Below are 19,832 nucleotides of genomic sequence, written 5' to 3'. Positions count from 1 at the left end.
TGGGTCCTCAGCTAAGCGATGGGATCTCAGCCAAGTTATCACATAATCTGTAGGGTCCCAGTCATAGGTGGCCCATGCATGTAACTTCATGAACATCAGGCTGATACCTGTTTAACCAGTGACTTTGTACGGATTGTGGTGATGATTAAATCCATCTGGCTGAATCCCCTTTCGCACTCTGCAGTGCAGAGACCAATTGTCTCTCATTGTGTGTCTCTCACATTCAATTCCATGGCTTTTCTCGAGTAGTCTAATGTTATGCAAAGCAGCCAGGTAGAGCCTAGCCTAGGCTATTGTTCTAGGTGTTGACGACGCGTTGACGGCTCTCTCGCGGGCACGCACGTGCACCTTCAGAGCAAGTGGAAGTATAGGCATTGAGCTGAAAGCAAAATAGCCTACTGTAGACTCTGATTCCTGGATAAATAACATTGCAAACAACTGACGCAAAAAAAACCCCCTCAATGTCAGATCAGGGGAATCAGGGATGCGGAAGAATAACGGCAAATTAAGAGAAATATAGAAAAGGATTGTGTTGTTGTTTTCATGAGCAAAACACAGCAGGGAGATATGGGAGGAGAGACTTCACGTAGCTACTGTACTGTACTATTACTTGTCGTTGTTGTCGGGCAGAAACCTCTTATCTCCATATTCTAATGTTTTGTGTTTTTTCATAAACGCCCTACTTGATCATACCACAGCGTCACACAAAAGCATCAAAAGTAGCAGATCTACAAGCTTGAAATGCGGCCCTAAGCGACTCGTCTCGAGCTTGTAGATCTGCTACTTTTGATGCTTTTGAATTTGAATCCTGAAAGGTAACGGTTTTGGACATATGAGGTTTCCACCCGACAGAGACAATATACACAAACCGGGAAAGCATAGTCATTTTAGATTTTAACCACTTTAACCATTATCTTATACTTTGGCTATTAAAAAATATCAGATATACAAGCTCATAGCATCGAGTGCCGCGCTATGAGCTTGTAGATCTAATATTTCTTTTCGAAAAATCATGAAAATGTGTGCAAATCTTGCACATTACATTTGTAACTCAAATCTTTGCTTCTGGGAGATTCTACAAATGTCTTCTAAATCATTTTTTTGAAAAAACTTGCTATAATCAGTGGTTCTCAAACCTTTTCAATGTTAGGACCTCCTAAAATAATATGTATTTGCCCGCGGAACCCCCCCCCCCCATCTCAAAATATGTTGTTCCATGGACTCCCCAGAGGCAAAGATTTGAGTTACAGATGTTCGCTTTAAAAAATAAAAAATTCTTCTCCTCGCTATGAGCTTGTATATCTATGCTCATATATCTGCTATTTTTGAATAGCCTAAGTATAAAATAATGGTTAAAGTGGTTACACAGATGCGTTCCTGGTTTCAATGGGTTAAGCCCTAGGGTCCCTAATCTAAGGGGAACAGTCGCCGAAAGTATCCGATCTTGAGCCTGTAGATCGGCTATTTTCAACAAAGAGATTTGGTGTAGAGGAGAAAAAAGAGAAGACCAAGCACAGAGCTGACCAGTATAGTGTGCATTTATTTACAGTAATGCACATGTATTCACAGTTTTAACCATGCAGTACAACCATATAATAAGTGTCCTGTCCGATGATGCCTTGCTCAAGGGCATGTTATCCATGTCACACAATGATCTAGTCACATCATTTACACCACCTCCTCCACACACACACACACACACACACACACACACACACACACATACACATACACACACACACACACACACACACACACACACACACACACACACACACACACACACACACACACACACACACACACACACACACACATATGACCCGCTGGTCACAACAAGGTCACTTACTAACCCTAACCTCTTGCATCCCACTGTTCCTGGGACTGGAATAGCATCATAACATATGGACAACCATGCATGTGTGATGTGTGTGTGTGTGTGTGTGATGTGTGTGTGTGTGTGTGTGTGTGTGTGTGTGGGGGGGGGGTTCTATGAGAGTCAGAGCCATCTATAGAACACCGTTTCCCTATTTTCACTGGTTTGGGTTCCGGGTAAATGACTATTTTGTCTTTTGGGTCTCGAGCCAAAAAGTTTGGGAAAACACTGTCTGTCTGTCTGTGTGTCTGTGAGCTAATCTCGCAAACTGCTGGACAGATCAGTGCCAAATGTCTTGTGCACACTGCCAATGAGCCGCTGAGGTACCACCACGACAATTTATTTTAATTTCACATCCGTATAGTATGTTTTATACTTTTTTAAATAATTGACTTTAATTTTATAATAGAAGTCAACAGGGCTCTGACTGGGCCAAAACCTACGGTATCATACGTCATAATCATAGATGACATAGAATCATCATAGAATCTATGACATCAACCTGTGCGCATGATTTATGTTTTTGGGGGGGAGATGACAGCAAAGTGACAATTTAAGGACTTTTAATACCTTTTTAATAATAAAATAAATAAATAATAGTAAATTAAATGAAAAAAGTTCATCAAAAGTAATCTACAAATTATACTAATAGTCAGGGGATATTAGCAGAAAGATTTCCAATCTTGGAATAAATTCCTTACCAAAACAAATCTTCACCAATGTGTTTGTAAAGGTGTCTAGTAACACATCTCACAAAGACTGAAATGCAGTTTCCCTAGGAGAATTTTTGACAGCTGCTGAAAGTTGGGGTACCCACCATTTCCCTGCATTTCCATGCAGGGCAAAAAAAATCTAATTTTAATTCTGTTTTAAGTAGCATGTGAGGGGTCAAACTAGGGTGTTTTTATGATTCTGAATCCATTGCAAGCATTTGTTTTGCACCAAAACCACTCCTTGGGCTAAAAACAGCCCAATCTCAATGGGCTTTTTACACAAAAAGTATACCTGGACAAGGATGGCTATGGCCGTTTTTAGCCCAAGGAGTGGTTTTGGTGCAAAACAAATGCGTGCAATGGATTCAGAATCATAAAAACACCCTAGTTTGACCCCTCACATGCTACTTAAAACAGAATAAAAATGTGTTTGTTTTTTGCCCTGCATGGAAATGCAGGGAAATGGTGGGTACCCCAACTTTCAGGAGCTGTCACAAATTCTCCTAGGGAAACTGAATTTCAGTCTTTGTGAGGTGTGTTACTAGACACCTTTACAAACACATTGGTGAAGATTTTTTTTGGTAAGGAATTTATTCCGAGATTGGAAATCTTTCTGCTAATATCCCCTGACTATAATAATATTAATTATATTATATTATATTATAGTAATTATACTATAAAAACTGGTCAAACATTGGCCAAATTGTCAATTAATACACAAAAGAGGCAAACATTTTGAAAATAGCAGATCTACAAGCTCACAACGCCCCTGTGAGCTTGTAGATCTGCTATTTTCACAATATTTATATGTGGAACCGAGTCAAACACCATGTAATGTCCCGATAGGGATAGAACCGTCACTCATATCCCCCCTAGTCAACATGTGCCATTTCAGCCCCCCTTCCAGTCAAACGTTTGACTTCTCGGGAGTGAGAATGCGTTGCCATGTGGATCAATTTGCCATATTAGGGCGATTCCCTGATTGGCCAAAACCAACCCACCGGCTTCATGGATTGGCTAAGCTTCACCTGATGGTTGTGCCACTGTAAAAACACAGTGAGAGCATCATTCATAGGGTAGCACCATCTGGTGGAAGACCACTGAAAACACATAACTCGTCAGTGGCAGGCCAAGGGTTAAGTATAAAATGTGAGTACTTCTTCCACCACTGTTCCTTTAACCCATTAAGACCGGGAACGCATCTGTGTGTCATTTTAAGATTTCTTTGGGCTATTCAAAAAATAGCAGATATACAAGCTCATAGCACGGCACTGAGTAAAGCATTTTCAGATGGGGGTCCGCGGCCAAATGTATATCAATTTAGAGGTCCTTGGCATGAAAAAGGTTGAAAACCACTGGGTTAAGTGGCCCAGCAGCACAACCACAGCCCCCCGGGGGACAATGTGTGGCTCTGGGGCCTTGATTTCATGACATCATGTCATGATGATGTCATCATGAGAGCGAGATATGACAGATTGGAGATACACGTTCACAGACACCAGTCACTATTATTTGACACCAACGTCTTTTGGGAAACAAAATGGACGATGACATCACACACTTGGTAACCCTAGAGCACTGGTTGTCAACGTCAGGTCCGGGGACCACCAAGGGTCTCCGAACGGACCCCTTTATGGGTCTTGAAACTCTGAGAGTGAACACATGGAACCATGGACCATGGGTTAAAAAGGTGGAGAATCACTTAACTAAACCATTTGGTTCCCAAACGTTTTAGTTCGAGACCCAAAAGAGATAATGTGATGTCTCCCCAGGACCCAAACTAGTGAAAATAGCAGATCTATAAGCTCACAATGCGTCGCAATGCGACACCGACGCGTTGTGAGCTTGTAGATCTGCTATTTTCACTACTTCTTAAAGTACTTTTTTAAAAATAATTGATTTGGATTGATTTTTTTGTCTTTATTTTTAACTTTTTAATTCAGTTTTCTTAAAAAAAAGAAAAACATAGGAAACAAAAAAAAAATCATATTCACTTGTGACCCATAAAAATTGGTTCATTTTGTTAATTTAGAGAGTGTACAAATGGAACCAAATGGACCCATACAGGTTCCATTTGTACACTCTCAGAGTTAAAGGATCCATAGGCATCCATTTGGACCATTGGAGGTCCTCAGGACCCGATGTTGAGCACCAGTGACACACTGGTGGAAACCCTAGAGGGCGTGATGCACACGTTAGAGTTTAGGATCAATAGTCCAGTCTGCTCATGAGCCCCCCTTCCATCCACACCACCCAAATAAAAGGTGACCGCATCCACCATCCAGAGAATGAGGAGAAACACCCCCGTGTGGTGGTGCCTGGTATCACATGGTAAACAGTTCACCAGGGCTAAAGCTCTGACCAAACTAGAAATGTTTGGTCAGGCATGCCCTTACTAAACGGACGGCGATGAACTAGATACCTGAGTAAAGTTCACTTTAAGCTGTATTTTGGAGCTGTATTTTATTCAGAGAACCCAAGCTCAAAACATGGCACCTTTTGAGCTTGCGGATCAGCTACTTTTGCCGTTTTTGAATTTGAATCCTGCAAAGTAATAGTTTTGGACAAACTGTGGTTTCCACCCGACAGAGACGATATGTTATATCAGTGATTCTCAAACATTGTCATGTCAAGGACCCCCAAATTGATATATATATATTTGGCCATGGACCTCCATCTGAAAATATTGTGTGCCCATCAAGTGGGCTGGCAAACCAATCAATGCCATAGTTAAGTACTATTTGGAGCTGGTGTCCGTTGGTGCTTGAAAAAAAGAACTCTTCTGGCCTGACTTCTTTTGGCACGTAGAAAACGAAGGCTTGCGCCACTCAGAGATTCACAGAATCGCAATGCTGTTGCAAACAATTAATGGCTTCAAACACAACCTTGACACTCTCTCTCTCCTCAAGAAGTTATGGGGAATGATCTGGCATCTAATTTTGCTGTTTTTGTGTTACAACACGCCAATTTAGTCCAGCTGCGTTAATGTTCAAGAAAAGCAATTTGCAGGATAAATTCACGAGAGGCCACTTCTGCACCGGTTACCATTGTGCATGGAGATGAAGAGAGGCTGTAGTATCCCCTTAGCAGAAGGTGAAGTGGGATTATTATCACTTAACGCACCTGTTCTGCATTTTGTAGCTACAGTATGTCATTCATTAAAGGACCGTGTCCTCATGTTCCTACTAATGTCAGGTGTATCCTGTGACATGTCCTGTTCTACTGTCCTCTGTCCTGTGTCATCCTCTGTGTCCTTCTTCCTGTGACATCAGCTTCAAAGTAGTGTCTTCTTCTCTGCCCTTTTAACCGTCGGTAAAAAGCAGTGGTGGAAAAAGTACTCACATTTTCTACTTAGGTAAATGTATCAATACTGCAATGTAGAAATACTCTGTTACAAGTAAAAGGCCTGTGTTAAAAAAATGTGCTTGAGTAAAAGTACAAAAGTATTGGCATCAAAATGTACTTAAATTACCAAAAGTAAAAGTACTAAAATGTTTGAAAATAGCAGATCTACAAGCTCACAACGCGGCTATTTTAGAAATAATTAATAATTTAATATAATTTAACTTTAGCCCTGTTTTAATATATTAAAACAGGGCTAAAGTGGTTAATGTATGTTTTGTAATATAATCATTTATATCTGCAAAGTAACTAGTAACTAAAGTAGTAGTTCATTGCTTGTGGACGATAAACACTATTGCATTTACACTTTGCCACCGATGTGTCCAAATGTGTCTCTTAGCCTATAAGTGATGTGGTCGATGCAATCAGTAGTCAAAATGAAATGCAAATCACCAAGGTGCACTGTATGCTTAGAGTTGGGTGTAAAGGTGATCTTAGAAGTAAAGCCGCTAAAGGCAGCATATCCTAATTAATATGTGCATTAATATTCATATATGCATTTCTGTAGAATTAGCACGGATAAAGGACTGTAATTTAAACGAGGTAACGCACCGCTGGTAAAAGAAAAAGAAAAAGAAAAAGCAGAGTGTTTTTTCCTGAGCCGTCAGGCTTGTTGCCATGCATGGATGAGTGTGATTAGACGACTGTTGAACTCAATTAATATGCATTTCTCTCCTAATTGTCTTCCTTTTCTGATCCTGCGGGTCTGACTGGAAGGCATGCTGTGAGTTGACTGACTGCTCGAGCCAAAAAACAACAACGACTCAAACAAACTGCTTGACAACGTCCCTATAGTCATAATAAGGCACACTGATTCTTAACCTTTCCTGTCATTTCAAGCACCACCTGAATTTGATATCATCGCTGTTGTCGGGCAGAAAATCTTGCAATGTAAGGGTCCATTTGGTTTCATTTTACGTTCTCAAGAGTTAAAGACGGGGTGCCGTGATTTTCAGTGATTTTTCCCCCCCTAAAACATAATCATCAGGTATTATGGTTATACTAGGAGGAAGATTTTTTTCTAAAAAGTGTACAGAAAGTTTGAAATTATGTTTGTATGTGGACACGCCTCCAGTTCATTAAGTATACCTGGTTCTCACCTTAGCACCTCCCACCTGTCCTAGTCCCTCCTCCTCCTCATGCCCACACCTGTTGTGTTATGATAATGAGGGGGAGGGTATATTTTTACTGTGTCATTAAATGGCTGTTATTCTATTGGCACGTTTGACCCTCAAGGTTTCAGCCTCCAGGAAGAAACTCAAAATAGTCAGAGAAGACATAAAACACCATAAAAACACCACCAGGGGGCTTAAAGATGGAGTGCCATGATATTTTTCAACCCTAAAACCTGATCATAAGGTATTATTATTATGTAAGGATTTTTTTCAACAAAAAAAAAGTGTACAGTAAGTGTTAAAATGTTGTTTTCATGTAGACACACCCACCAGTGCATTAAGTATACCTGGTTCTCACCTTAGCACCTCCTCCACCACCTTAGCACCACCCACCTGTCCTAGTCCCTCCTCCTCCTCATGCCCACACCTGTTGTGTTATGATAATGAGGGGGAGGGTGTGGGCTTTGTGATGTCACTAAAGCGCTGTTTCTCTATTGGCACATTTGACCCTCAAGGTTTCAGCCTCCAGGAAAAAACTCCAAATAGTCAGAGAAGACATAAAACACCATAAAAACACCACCGGGGGGCTTAATGAAGTTCTATCAACCTCATAGACACATGAAAAACAGAAAAAGTGCAAAAACATGGCACCACCTCTTTAATGAAGTTCTATCAACCTCATAGACACATGAAAAACAGAGAACCAGTGGTATAGAGGGACATGATTGGTAAAAAGATATATACTGTATATTGTTTAGTTATGTAAACACAGGGCAAAGTTACATACTATAGTACATGTACTGTAACTATGAATCATTTCACTGGGGACCCTCTGGAACCTCTTCAAGGACCTGGCCCGGACTGCATGTTGAGAACCGCTGTAGCACGGATATTATTATTCATCCCAAACAAGCTTATTACACTAGTTTATGTCTTCTAATTGTCCAAATGAGAACTGACACCACCGCCTGTAACCTATTGACACACATTTACTGTAGTATGAAATAAACGGTAATATCCTTATGAAATATATTATACAGGATCATAAGTCATAGATTATGTGCTCTGCTATGTTGCAAAATACATTTTCTATGAACCCTTAGGCTACACACTGCCTGCCTGTGTGTGTGTGTGTGTGTGTGTGTGTGTGTGTGTGTGTGTGTGTGTGTGTGTGTGTGTGTGTGTGTGTGTGTGTGTGTGTGTGTGTGTGTGTGTGTGTGTGTGCGTGCGTGTGCGTGTGTGTGTGTTCTCATTCTAGTGCTCTGCCACCAACATGTGGAATGCTTTCATTCAAAATTGGACTGAAAAAACATCTATCAGGAAAGGTAGGTATAGGGAGGTAGATGTAATTTCCCCTGCTCTTTTGTACATAAAAGTGTTTGTATTTGTTGATGACATGTATTATTGTGTACATGTTTTTACGCCTACAGTATGTTGTTGATGAATTCAATACATAGGACCACAATGGATGGTTGGTTATCCTTTTAGCCTTAATGTCTGACTGTACCATTATCTGACTAATAAAGTATTCAATAAAAATATAAATAAATGTGTGTGTGCGTGCGTGCATGTGTGCGTGTTTGTGTGTGTCTTTACATAGCACACCACGTCAGAATAGTTGATCTCATAACTAAGGACATATCTAAACATTTTACACCGTCAGTGAGAATGTACAAACATTCCTGTGTCAAACATTCCATGTTTCAACTCTGTACTAAAAATCCTGAAATCTTTGCACATCTTTCTGCTAATACACCAGATGTTGTTGTTGTTGTCAATGAAGGCTCCAGATCAGTCTCCATTCTTGAAGTGGTCTGACTGCACCTTTGACTCTAGCTTAGAGGAAGCCTTTATGACCAAAGTCATTAAATACCAGCCACTCCTCCATACCATCACAGAGCTAGGCTATTAGGTGCAATCCAATCTGGGAACCCATCGTCAAATAAATAGGAAAAACAGCGCCCCCAGCGTTTTAGCTCTGAATCTGTTCTTGAGAGATTAGTTGCAATCTACTTGTGTTTATCTTTGGCAGCCTAGGACATGTACATGTTGGACATGTTGGTTGTGAGAGGCTTCCAACAACTTGGGATGCCAAAAAAAAAGCAACTAAACGGCTTGCAAAATTCTGTGCGATCTCTTCTACTATCGGTAGCCGCCACATATGGCGAAGACGCGGTTACTTGTACCCCTGAAGGGTGTGGGGGTATTTGTCCATGATTTGCTGACTGTACATTTTTACAGCACCTTGTAATATGTGTGTCCTTGTATTGTATCTCTTATGTGGACATAAATAAATGATTACATTGTGTGTGTGTGTGTGTGTGTGTGTGTGTGTGTGTGTGTGTGTGTGTGTGTGTGTGTGTGTGTGTGTGTGTGTGTGTGTGTGTGTGTGTGTGTGTGTGTGTGTGTGTGTGTGTGTGTGTGTGTGTGTGTGTGTGCGTACAGTGTGTGTGTGTGTGTGTGTGTGTGTGTACAGTTTGTGTACCTTGACGGGTGAGGTGTGTGTGTGTGTGTGTGTGTGTGTGTGTGTGTGTGTGTGTGTGTGTGTGTGTGTGTGTGTGTGTGTGTGTGTGTGTGTGTGTGTGTGTGTGTATACCTTAACGGGTGATATGTGTGTGTGAGGTGTGTATCCGTGCAGAGCCTCCATGGCGGCCAGGTTCTTGTCGCTCATGTGGAGCATCTCAGCGCTCTTCCCTGGAGCCAGATGTGCTGGGCTGTGCTCCAAGGGGGGGGTCTCCTCATCCTGGTACCGGTACTTCTACAGGGACACAGAGAGAGAGGAGAAGGGGGGGTTCATATATATATATATATATAAGTCTTTAGGTTGCATGAGAGAAGAACGTATTTTAAACTGAAACAATAAGTCATCCGTGATCAACTAAAAGAGGTAGGGAAGTTTGCGCTCTAAACTCAAGGCCTGCTAGGGCTGAAGACAGGTGCGAGAGCCGAGTTATTAAAGAAAAACGGGCGACTTTGAGGACATTAAGCACATTTTCTGGTTTTCGGGCCTAAAAGTTTGGTAATTGTTCGGGCCGGGCCGAGCCTCGGGCCCAGTTAGGGCCGAGTCTTAATTTTCAGGCCTGTTGAGAACTCTAGCGAGAGGCCAGCATGAAGGTCTAGTCTACTGAAGTGAAAAATATGGTTTGCACAATTTTAGAGCATATCCGTGGTCATCATTTGGGCATTACTAACATTAGATGCCAAAGATCCAATTTTTGTGTATTTTTATATAAAAAGTCCCTAAAAAGCCAATCTTAATTACTTCCTGTGAACAAAAATGTGCTGCCTGATGACATAGATACACTTTCATGAATATAAATGAATCTTAATTAAATTCACCTGTGTGATTCCCATAGCTGCAAGTTCCTTCAAACACAGCTGATTTTAATTACAGAACTCTGCTTTCTCATTCAACATGATGTTCAGACGGTGTATTACTCATTGTAAACTTAATCAGCACACTAAAATAAGGTTAGAAATAAGCAACTTGGTAACGAACATTCTGCAAGCTGGCCTTCTCCCTTGGCCAGCCTGCAGGCTACAAACAATAACACTGCACAGGTTGAGGCTTTACCGTGGCATAGCCTGAAGGGATGGAACCTTCTGATTGGTTGCAAGGCCGTTTCAGACTGAAACTTCAAAATAAAATGACTGAGAATGTCATTGCACTGGACCTTCAACGTCCATAAACAACAAAAAGGCTTGCACATTGAAAGATGAACGTTGAGGCTCTTTGGATGCAAAAATAGTCCTTTACTTACAAAAGTGCAAAAAGTGATATGGTAAAATAAAGTGACACAGAGAGTGGACATTTGGCTCCTCAGACCATCATCAACACTTAATGCAGGTTGCCCATACTGTTGGCTATAAGTAGGCAGTAGGCCTATTAGAGGTAACCTAATGGTAGAGAGGCTGATCGAAGGCACAGAGTGTCAACAATCAGATTCCAAAACATTTGATCCCCCCCAAAAAAATTAACCCAATCTGGCTGACATGGAATGAAGGGTCGATAGACTCGATAGCAGCTGTGAGCTCATGTTCTAAACCTCCTTCATTTCCATTAGACCATCAGTGTTACTGATCATCCTGCAGAGGACAGAGAGCTTCAGCTGAAGGACACGTCACATTGTTCCTTCAAACGCAGTGGCTTAACGCGGCAGCTCGCTACAGTGTGGCTACGCTGCTGCTCGCTACAATGTGGCTACGCTGCTGCACGCTAATCACATCACTGCTGCTCAGGGGACGTTTATGGTTATGTGAACATTAACCCACACCAGGAACGCATCTGTGTCATTTTAGATTTTAGCTGTAACCATTATTTTATACTTTGGCTATTCAAAAATAGCAGATCTACAAGCCCATGGCGCGGCACCGAGTGCCGCGCTATGAGCTTGTAGATCTGCTATTTTCTTTTTTATTTGTTGAAAATGTGTGCACACAGTCCCCATGGACCTCCAAGATATGCTACCTCCACCACACGTCAGACAGCCAACCACAAACCCCCAGTTCAAATATGATTAATGTGCGGGGTAAACAGTTCAAATATGATTATTTTGCAGGGTAAACAGTTCAAATATGATTATTTTGGGGGTTTCCCAGTTCAAATATGATTATCTTGGAGGGTCCCCAGTTCAAATATGATTATTTTTGGGGGTCCCCGGTTCAAATATGAATATATTGGGGGGTCCCCAGTTCAAATATGATTATTTTTGGGGGTCCCCAGTTCAAATATGAATATATTGGGGGGGGGGGACATATAAGCACTTGGAATGTAAGAGTTGAGGCATTACATTTAGTTTGACTCTGCTCCACAGATAAATATTGTGAAAATAGACGATCTACAAGTTCACAACACCTCGGCTATTCTTCTTATATTATCTTATTTAATGTACTGTATTTTTTTAAAGGTATTAAAAAGGTAATAAAAGTCCTTAATTTGTCACTTTACTGTCATATGGGGACCCCTACAAAATTATGTGGGGACCCCCCTGGGGGGTCCTGACCCACAGGTTGAGAACCACATGCTTCCATATAGAAGACATGCTGGCATCTATGGAATCCAAATAACTGAAATCACTTTAAATCCATCCATTCCTTTACCGATGCCCAGTGCATGCCTGGGCATCCTGCCAGCATCGTGCCCACTGGTTCCTGCCTGCCTGGCTAAACCCACCCACCCCCATCCATCCATCCATCTCCATCCAGCCCCTCACCGATGCCCCGTGCATGCCCGGGCAGCCTGCCAACATCATGCCCACTGTGGCGGCTGGCAGCTCAACACTGACCAGCTTAGGATAAGACAGAAAAAAACAGTGGTCTTCTGAGTTCTATCTGGAAGCCAAACAAGCAGAGTGTAACATAGCGTTGCTGTTGGGTACAAAAACTTGTATCTCCATATTTCAAATATTCAAATGAATGCCCTACTTGTGTCACACAAAAAGAGTAGCAAAAATAGCCGATCTGACGCTGCGATGCAACATGTTCTTAGCTTGTAGATCGGCTATTTCGTGCTATTTCTTTTAACGCAATAAAACCCGGAAAGCATCCGTGTAATTTTTAATTTTAGCATTGGCTGTTCACAAATAGCAGATATACAACCTGAAAAATATTGAAAGTGTTTGAAACATTTTGTAACCAAATACATATCATTGTGGGGGTCCTTGGCATGAAAAAGTTTGAGAACTACTTGATTTAGTATAGAATTTTGTATAGAATCAGCCTCGGGTCTTAATGGGTTAAGTGAAAGTGGTTTTAAAGTGTCTGTGAGGGTTTTCTAAATCTTCATATAAAGAAGAGCTTGTGACTAAATAATAACTACATTTGATCCCATTGGAACACAGTGTTCTTTTACCCCCCATTTTCTGAAAAGTAACAGTTTTAGATATTGTCTCTGTTGGGTGGAAACCTCATATGTCCAAAACTGTTACTTTTCAGGAATCACATTAAAAAGTTGCAAAAGTAGCAGATCTACAAGCTCGAAACGCTGCGCGAAAAAGAAAAAAAAGTCAGAAGATGGAGATAAGAGATTTCTGCTCGACGGCAACGATATGGTTTAAAATGGGGTCACGTAGAGACGAGGAATATTGTATCGAAACACACATGTCAACCTTACACTTGCACCGTGTTTGATAGGTTTGGGTAAACAACACATTATGCCACGAGGCGTGAGAGAGGAAGTTTCCCATGTTCCACTTTGTCTAGAAGTCGTAACCGAGGTGACACAGCCTGTGGTGAAAAAAGTACACATGTCTTACTTAAGTAAAAGTATCAATGCTGCAATGTAGAAATACTCTGTTACAAGGGAGCTCCACAAATCACGTTCAACCCACATTTGTCTCTAACAAGGGATTCAATTTGTTCTCCTGCTATGCCACTAAAATGTGGAATGCCGTGGTATACCAACAGTTATAAAAACATGTGAATCCTTACTCTCCTTCAAAACCGCTCTAAAAGAGCACTTACAGGTGGCTGCGATTCAGCCTCCTGTAAAAAAAAATCAAGCCTATCACCAGAAATGCCGAACTGTTCACTGTACTGTACATATTTTTCTTTTTGATTACAACTCGTTTATATGATGTTTTTTTGCATATTATTATATATTTGTCTGTCACTACATTTTTCTATACATTGAATACACAGTACCCCAATGGAAACAAGCCATATAGTGCTTTCTTGGGTTCACTCCTTTTAGGATTGTATTTGTATTAAACTGTACTTCCTGTGTTTTTTTTTGCAAACTGTTAATAAAGTATTCAATCAATCAATCAAATATGAATGCATGGGAGAAACTATTATAGACATGCAAGGATTCCAGTGGACACCGACGGTATTGCAGTGCTGCTGAGGTGCCATATCCCACTCCTTAGAGGAGATCTTATGTAAGCGTGACATACAGAATGTATTATTCTCATCCTCATGAGCATATCTGGAATATGTATGAATGCATATATTTTCGCTCTACTCACAACAGGAACAGATTTGAATATCTGATCAGTTTTTATCCTGGTTTTCTTGTTCTTTCTGTTTTAACCCATTTTCTTTGGCTATAAAAAAAATAGCAGATATACAAGCTCATAGTGCGGCACTGAGTGCCGCGCTATGAGCTTGCAGATCTGCTATTTTTGAAAAATCTTAAAAATGTTTGCAAATCTTTGAATATATATATATTTTTAATTGAAAATCTTTAACTCAAATCTTTGCTTCTGGGGGTCCCTATCAGTGGCGTACCCACCATAGAGGCAAGGCAGGCGGCCGCCTGCCCAACTCAAATTTAGCCTCCCCTAGAAAATAAAGTAAAAGACTGACTGAAAAACAGGCAGTGAAAAAATTCACACAGAATAGTGCCCGTCGAGCCATTAGCCCGCCTCCTCGTCCATTCACGCGGGCAGGCAGCCAATCACTACCGTATACAGTCAGTAGAGCGACCCTCGTCTATAGTGATGCAAATGTATGCCTTTGTTTTCATGGGGTGCCAGGAGTGCCAGGTGTGGGGGTCTGGGCCATCACCTGTACTCACCTGGCATAAAAGGGGCTCTGAGAGCAGCTTTAGCCATTCATTACCAAATATATATTGTATATATTTGTGAAGGACATCATGTTCGCCTTGCTTTTTTTAGAATAAAAATACATACATTGAATATACTTGCATATTGTTTTTATTAACGTTTTTCAGTTTTGTAGTCAGTGTAGTGTTGTTGTTAACTTGTTTCTCGGGGTACTCGGGGGAAAAAAATCTCAGGGCGAAAAAATATCGCCTGCCTTAAATGTAATTCCTGGGAACGCCACTGGTCCCTATTACAAAATGTTTTGAGATGGGGGGTCCGCGGCCAAATATTTTGGGGGTTCTTGACATGAAAAAGTTTTAGAACCACTGATATAAAATATTTTGTTCCAGGGACCCAGAAGCAACGATTTGAGTCAAAAATGTTCCCTTTGAAAAAATAAATATATATTCAAATATTTGCACACATTTTCACGATTTCTCTAAAATAGCAGATCTACAAGCTCATAGCGCGGCATTGGTTCCGCGCTATGAGCTTGTATATCTGCTATTTTTTAATAGCCCAAGGTATAAAATAATGGTTAAAGTGGTTCAAATCTAAAATGACGGATGCTTTTCCTGCTACTTTTTGTACCTTATGTCTAACCTCATGTAGATACCTGCTAGTTTTTATGCGATATGCATAATTTACATTATCTTATATTTTATGCTATATGTATAATGTATATGCCTGCTAGTTTTGAATGCTACATGTATAATGTACATACCTGCTAGTTTTTATGCTCTAATGTATAACATATCTTAGATGTTTCTTTTAACCTGTTTCTTTCCTATGCTTTCTCCTTGCCCCTACACCTCCCATCCCCCCCTTCCTGAAAACACAAATAATGGAGCTCCCAGCAAAAACTCATGATGTGACAGTAAATGTGGTTCAGATTCTGATCCTATTATTATGCATGGAGTGCATTGGGCACACCTACAGTACATGTAAACCCCCATAGGTTTGCAACACAGAACACAGAAGGTGGACAGCATGATTATTGGGGAGGGGGATCCTGACTGAGGGTTATATAGCTATAGCTGTTCCTTCTGTGCAACAAACTAATCCACTCAGCAGCTCCTAAATAAACCCACTACTATCACACCTCCCATCTGAAGCAGAGAATGAATGAATGAATGCACTCCACTGCACTGCAGGTGTTGAAGTCTGAACACGCAACGTTTGAATGCAACCGTTTATTATTTTCATGATGATACTGCTAACCAATACAATAACCACTTAGATTCATAGGTTCAGGATTTGTAGTGACCCCCCCTCCAGTTATTACGCTGGCCTGGGGTGCAGTCCGAAGGTAGAGAATATAAAGAGACAAGACAGGACAAGACAAAGAAGACTATAGACTACTAGGACAACAAGAACTCAGTCACACAGTCAGTCAGTCACAACAGGAGTATAGAAACTAAACATGCGCGCACGCACGCACGCACGCACGCACGCACGCACGCACGCACGCACGCACGCACGCACGCACGCACGCACGCACGCACGCACGCACGCACGCACGCACGCACGCACGCACGCACGCACGCACGCACGCACGCACGCACGCACGCACGCACGCACGCACGCACGCACGCACGCACGCACGCACGCACGCACGCACGCGCACGCACGCACGCACACGCGCACGCACACACACACACAAAAACGAAACAACAAGTGAACCTATACTAGGAGTCCTCTACAGTGCAGAGGACTGTTCCACAACTTCAGTGCCAACACAGCAAAGGCACGGTCACTATAAGCTTATGTTATACTACAAAAACAAGACCAGGAGACCTGGTTCTGCCAGACCCAAAATGAAGTCATAGTATGTAACACACCTACAAACCACTTTATAACTGAAGTTCATGATGTCATGAATAGTTTGTGACGAAAGGGGACGTCACAAACTTTTTTTTGGCTGGGGCCGGAGGACAAATGGCCCCTGCCCATGTATGGACGAAACAGGTACAAAGCCTCATGTAAGCCCGACCCCTTGGGTCTGGCAAATAGCTGATCTACAAGTCGATCTACAAGTCCAGGCGTGCCTTGAGGATTTTGTGACAACCACATGTTATTATTGCATTGTGAGCTTGTGGATCAGCTATTTTTTGCTATTTTATCAAATGTCTGCCTATAATGACATCCCCAAAATAGGAAGGCCAGGTTGAAGGGGTTAAAGCTCGCTGCCACACTAAATCACATTAAGTCCATTCAGTGCTTTCCACACCAGCTTCTGTGTGTTTTGTCATTATTATTCTTAAAAAAATAGCCAAAGTATAAAATATTGTTAAAGTGGATAAAATAATTGTGATGCTATATTAATACATTTAGCTGGGCAACCCCTTGACTAAATATTATGAAAATAGCCTCTTTCTCACATAATATTTGTCAATTTGGCCTATTGGGAATTAAAAAAAGGCCGTTAAATTGTAACTTTATAAATGTGCAGATAAACCCTGTATTATATACTTATACTGTATGTTGGTGTGTTTACTGTTGAGCGAGAAAACAATGTTGCACATTAAGCTAATCATCTGGGGACATAATAATTTGGGGACCCCCCTGGGGGTCCAGACCCCCAGTTTGGGAACCAGTGGTTTATAAAGCGGGTGGGGGTAGGGCTGTGGGGGGAAGGGGGGTTGTTAGCCGAGCTTTAGCCGATGGCCACTCTCCTCTCTCCTCTCTCCTCTCCTTTTCGGAGGCAGACGGAGATGGGAGATGGGAGAGGGGGGGGGGTCATCGTCTCGGATGCAGGGCTGCCTAGCAACCGACCAACCGACAGACCGACCGACCGGGGGAAGGAAGGGATAGAGAGCAGATTGCTGCTCTGCCAAAAGCAGAGAGGGGAGGGGGGAGCGTGGGGGGGGGGGGGGAAGCCACGGTGCTGCTGGATCACATTACACTGAGGCAGCAAGAAGCAGAGAGAGAGAGACAGAGAGAGAGAGAGAGAGAGAGAGAGAGAGAGAGAGAGATAACAGAGAGAAAATGAAGGAGGTTGGGGGTGCAATAAAGAGGGATAAAAACAGGGGGAAAGACAGAGGGGCGCCACGTCAACAATGGAAAAGAGAGAAAACAGCAGGAGAGAATGAGCGACAGAGTTAACCCCTTGAACCCTAAACGTCTCTATTCTGAGGATAATATTAACCACTTAAAGCCTCTATTCTTAGTGAATGCATATCATTACGTAAGAAAGAGGCAGAAACCTCTTATCACATATTTTAACTTGTGTTGTTTTTTGGTAAATGAACGCCCTACTTGGTCATACTACAGCGTCACACAAAAGCACCAAAAATAGCAGATCTACAAGCTCGAATTGTGGTGCGAAGAGACGCGTTTCGAGCTTGTAGATCTGCTAGTCTAGTACAGAGAACCGTTGGGAACCGGGTCAACTAAGCATAGGGTTTTAAGTGGAGAATGTCAAGAGAGACTGACAAGCACCTTTTCTACACAGTGACATATGGAATGATAATTAAACTCTGATTGTGATCAATTAACGGAAGACACGGAGAGAGAGTGAGTGAGTGAGTGAGTGAGTGAGTGAGTGAGTGAGTGAGTGAGTGAGTGAGTGAGTGAGTGAGTGAGTGAGTGAGAGAGAGAGAGAGAGAGAGAGATGGAGAGATAAGGGAGAGAAAATGAAGGCAGGGAGGTGGAGAGGGAAAAAAGAGGGATAAAAAACAAGGGGGAAGAGATAAGGGAGAGTCAACGATGGAAAGAGAGAAAAGTGCAGAAGGGAATATAACATGAGTCACAGTGATGTCAACAGGGACAGACCTTCCATACAGGGACATGTAGGAGTGTTAATTGAAATCTGAGAGTGTTCAATTAACAGAGACAAAATTAACTTTCACATCAGGGCTTATTAACACTTTGTATGTGAGGCTGGCATGTCATTGGACAGGCAGGGTCAGGTGACAAGGACACGATGACCTTGGGGTTATCAGGTGAGGAACCTTGCTGACTTTTCTTTCCCACCTTTTCTTTCCATTTCAATGCTAGTGATTGACTATCATCTCGCTGGACAGATTCTGCTAACAGCAGAATCTGGGAGGAAGTGCACTAAGAAGGGGGAGGAGCCAAACCGAGTTCCTGTTTCTACACAAAAAAGGAGGTGGTGCCCCCAGAGGCAAAAATAAAGCAGAACCGAATTGGTCCCCATGATTGGTGATTGACCACACTATGCAGACATCTTGGATACTTGTTCTCGTGTTGTTTTTGTTTCTTGTATCGGCTATTTTTTGGGGGCGAATGTTCCCCCAGAATAGGGATACTGGGGTTCAAAGTGATTTAACGTCAATTATAAAGTTATTTTCAATCTCTCCTGATGGAAATGGATATTCTCTGTCAAGTTTTCCTCGTTCGTACGTACCGTAATATGAAATTAGTGCAAGGTTCTAAAAATGTGCAGTGTAATCCAGGGGTGCCGTGGATTAAAACTGTATTTACAGGGGTGCCCTGAGCCAAAAGAAAGTTGGTAAACAAATCATTATGAATCTGCACAAGTTGAGATACAGTGTGAACCTGGTTAGTTTGGAATGACTTCTAAATGACCTGAATGAGAGCGTTACGCTGGCAGACTGGTGACTACCATGGGTTTCATCATCAACTCATTTGAATGGAGTCACCAAGGATTGTGCAAACAGGGATTGGATCACCTGGGTACGGGCCTAAAACTCACTCACTTCTTTCTTTCTTTCCCTCCATCCTTTCTCCTCCTTTCTTTCCCCCATCCTTTCTGCTTTCCTCTGTGACCTAGAAGCCAACGTTTGTTCCCACATGTCAGCCTGTACGTGTCCCGACAATGGGGTATATAGATGAGTGGTTCACAAACTTTTTAATTTCAAAGACCCCCAATTTGGTATACATTAGACCAGTAGTTCTCAAACCTTTTCATGTCAAGGACCCCCAAAATGATCGCTGCGGACCCCCATCTCAAAAATATGTTGTGCCAGGGACCCCCAGAAGCAGCAAATATTTGAGTGAAAAATGTGTACGTGTTTAAACAAAGATTTGCAAAAAAAATCTAAATTTTTCAAAAATAGCAGATGGCCAAGCTTACAGTGCGGCACGATCGCTATGAGCTTGTATATCTGCTATTTTTTATAAAATATAAAATATGGTTAAAGTGGTTAAAATTATTGTGACGCTATATTAACAAATTTTGCTAAAAAAATGCCCTCTG

At 41.8% G+C, this 19,832-nt stretch overlaps 1 protein-coding gene across 1 annotated transcript in view; it reads right to left on the bottom strand.

The window, feature by feature from the left end:
• Positions 1-19,832, bottom strand: part of dlg4a (discs, large homolog 4a) — a gene marked incomplete at its 5' end in the record, with an annotated part of 196,190 nt that overhangs the window by 76,867 nt on the left and 99,491 nt on the right. The window contains one exon of the mRNA XM_080435830.1: positions 9,703-9,864. Within this exon, the coding sequence (XP_080291956.1) occupies positions 9,703-9,864 (162 nt within the window). The remainder of the gene's footprint in view (positions 1-9,702; positions 9,865-19,832) is intronic.

Source organism: Gymnoscopelus braueri (assembly GCF_963280865.1).
Source record: "Gymnoscopelus braueri genome assembly, chromosome: 8".
NCBI classification, from domain to species: Eukaryota; Metazoa; Chordata; class Actinopteri; order Myctophiformes; family Myctophidae; genus Gymnoscopelus; species Gymnoscopelus braueri.
This window is presented reverse-complemented; position numbering and strand designations above follow the sequence as displayed.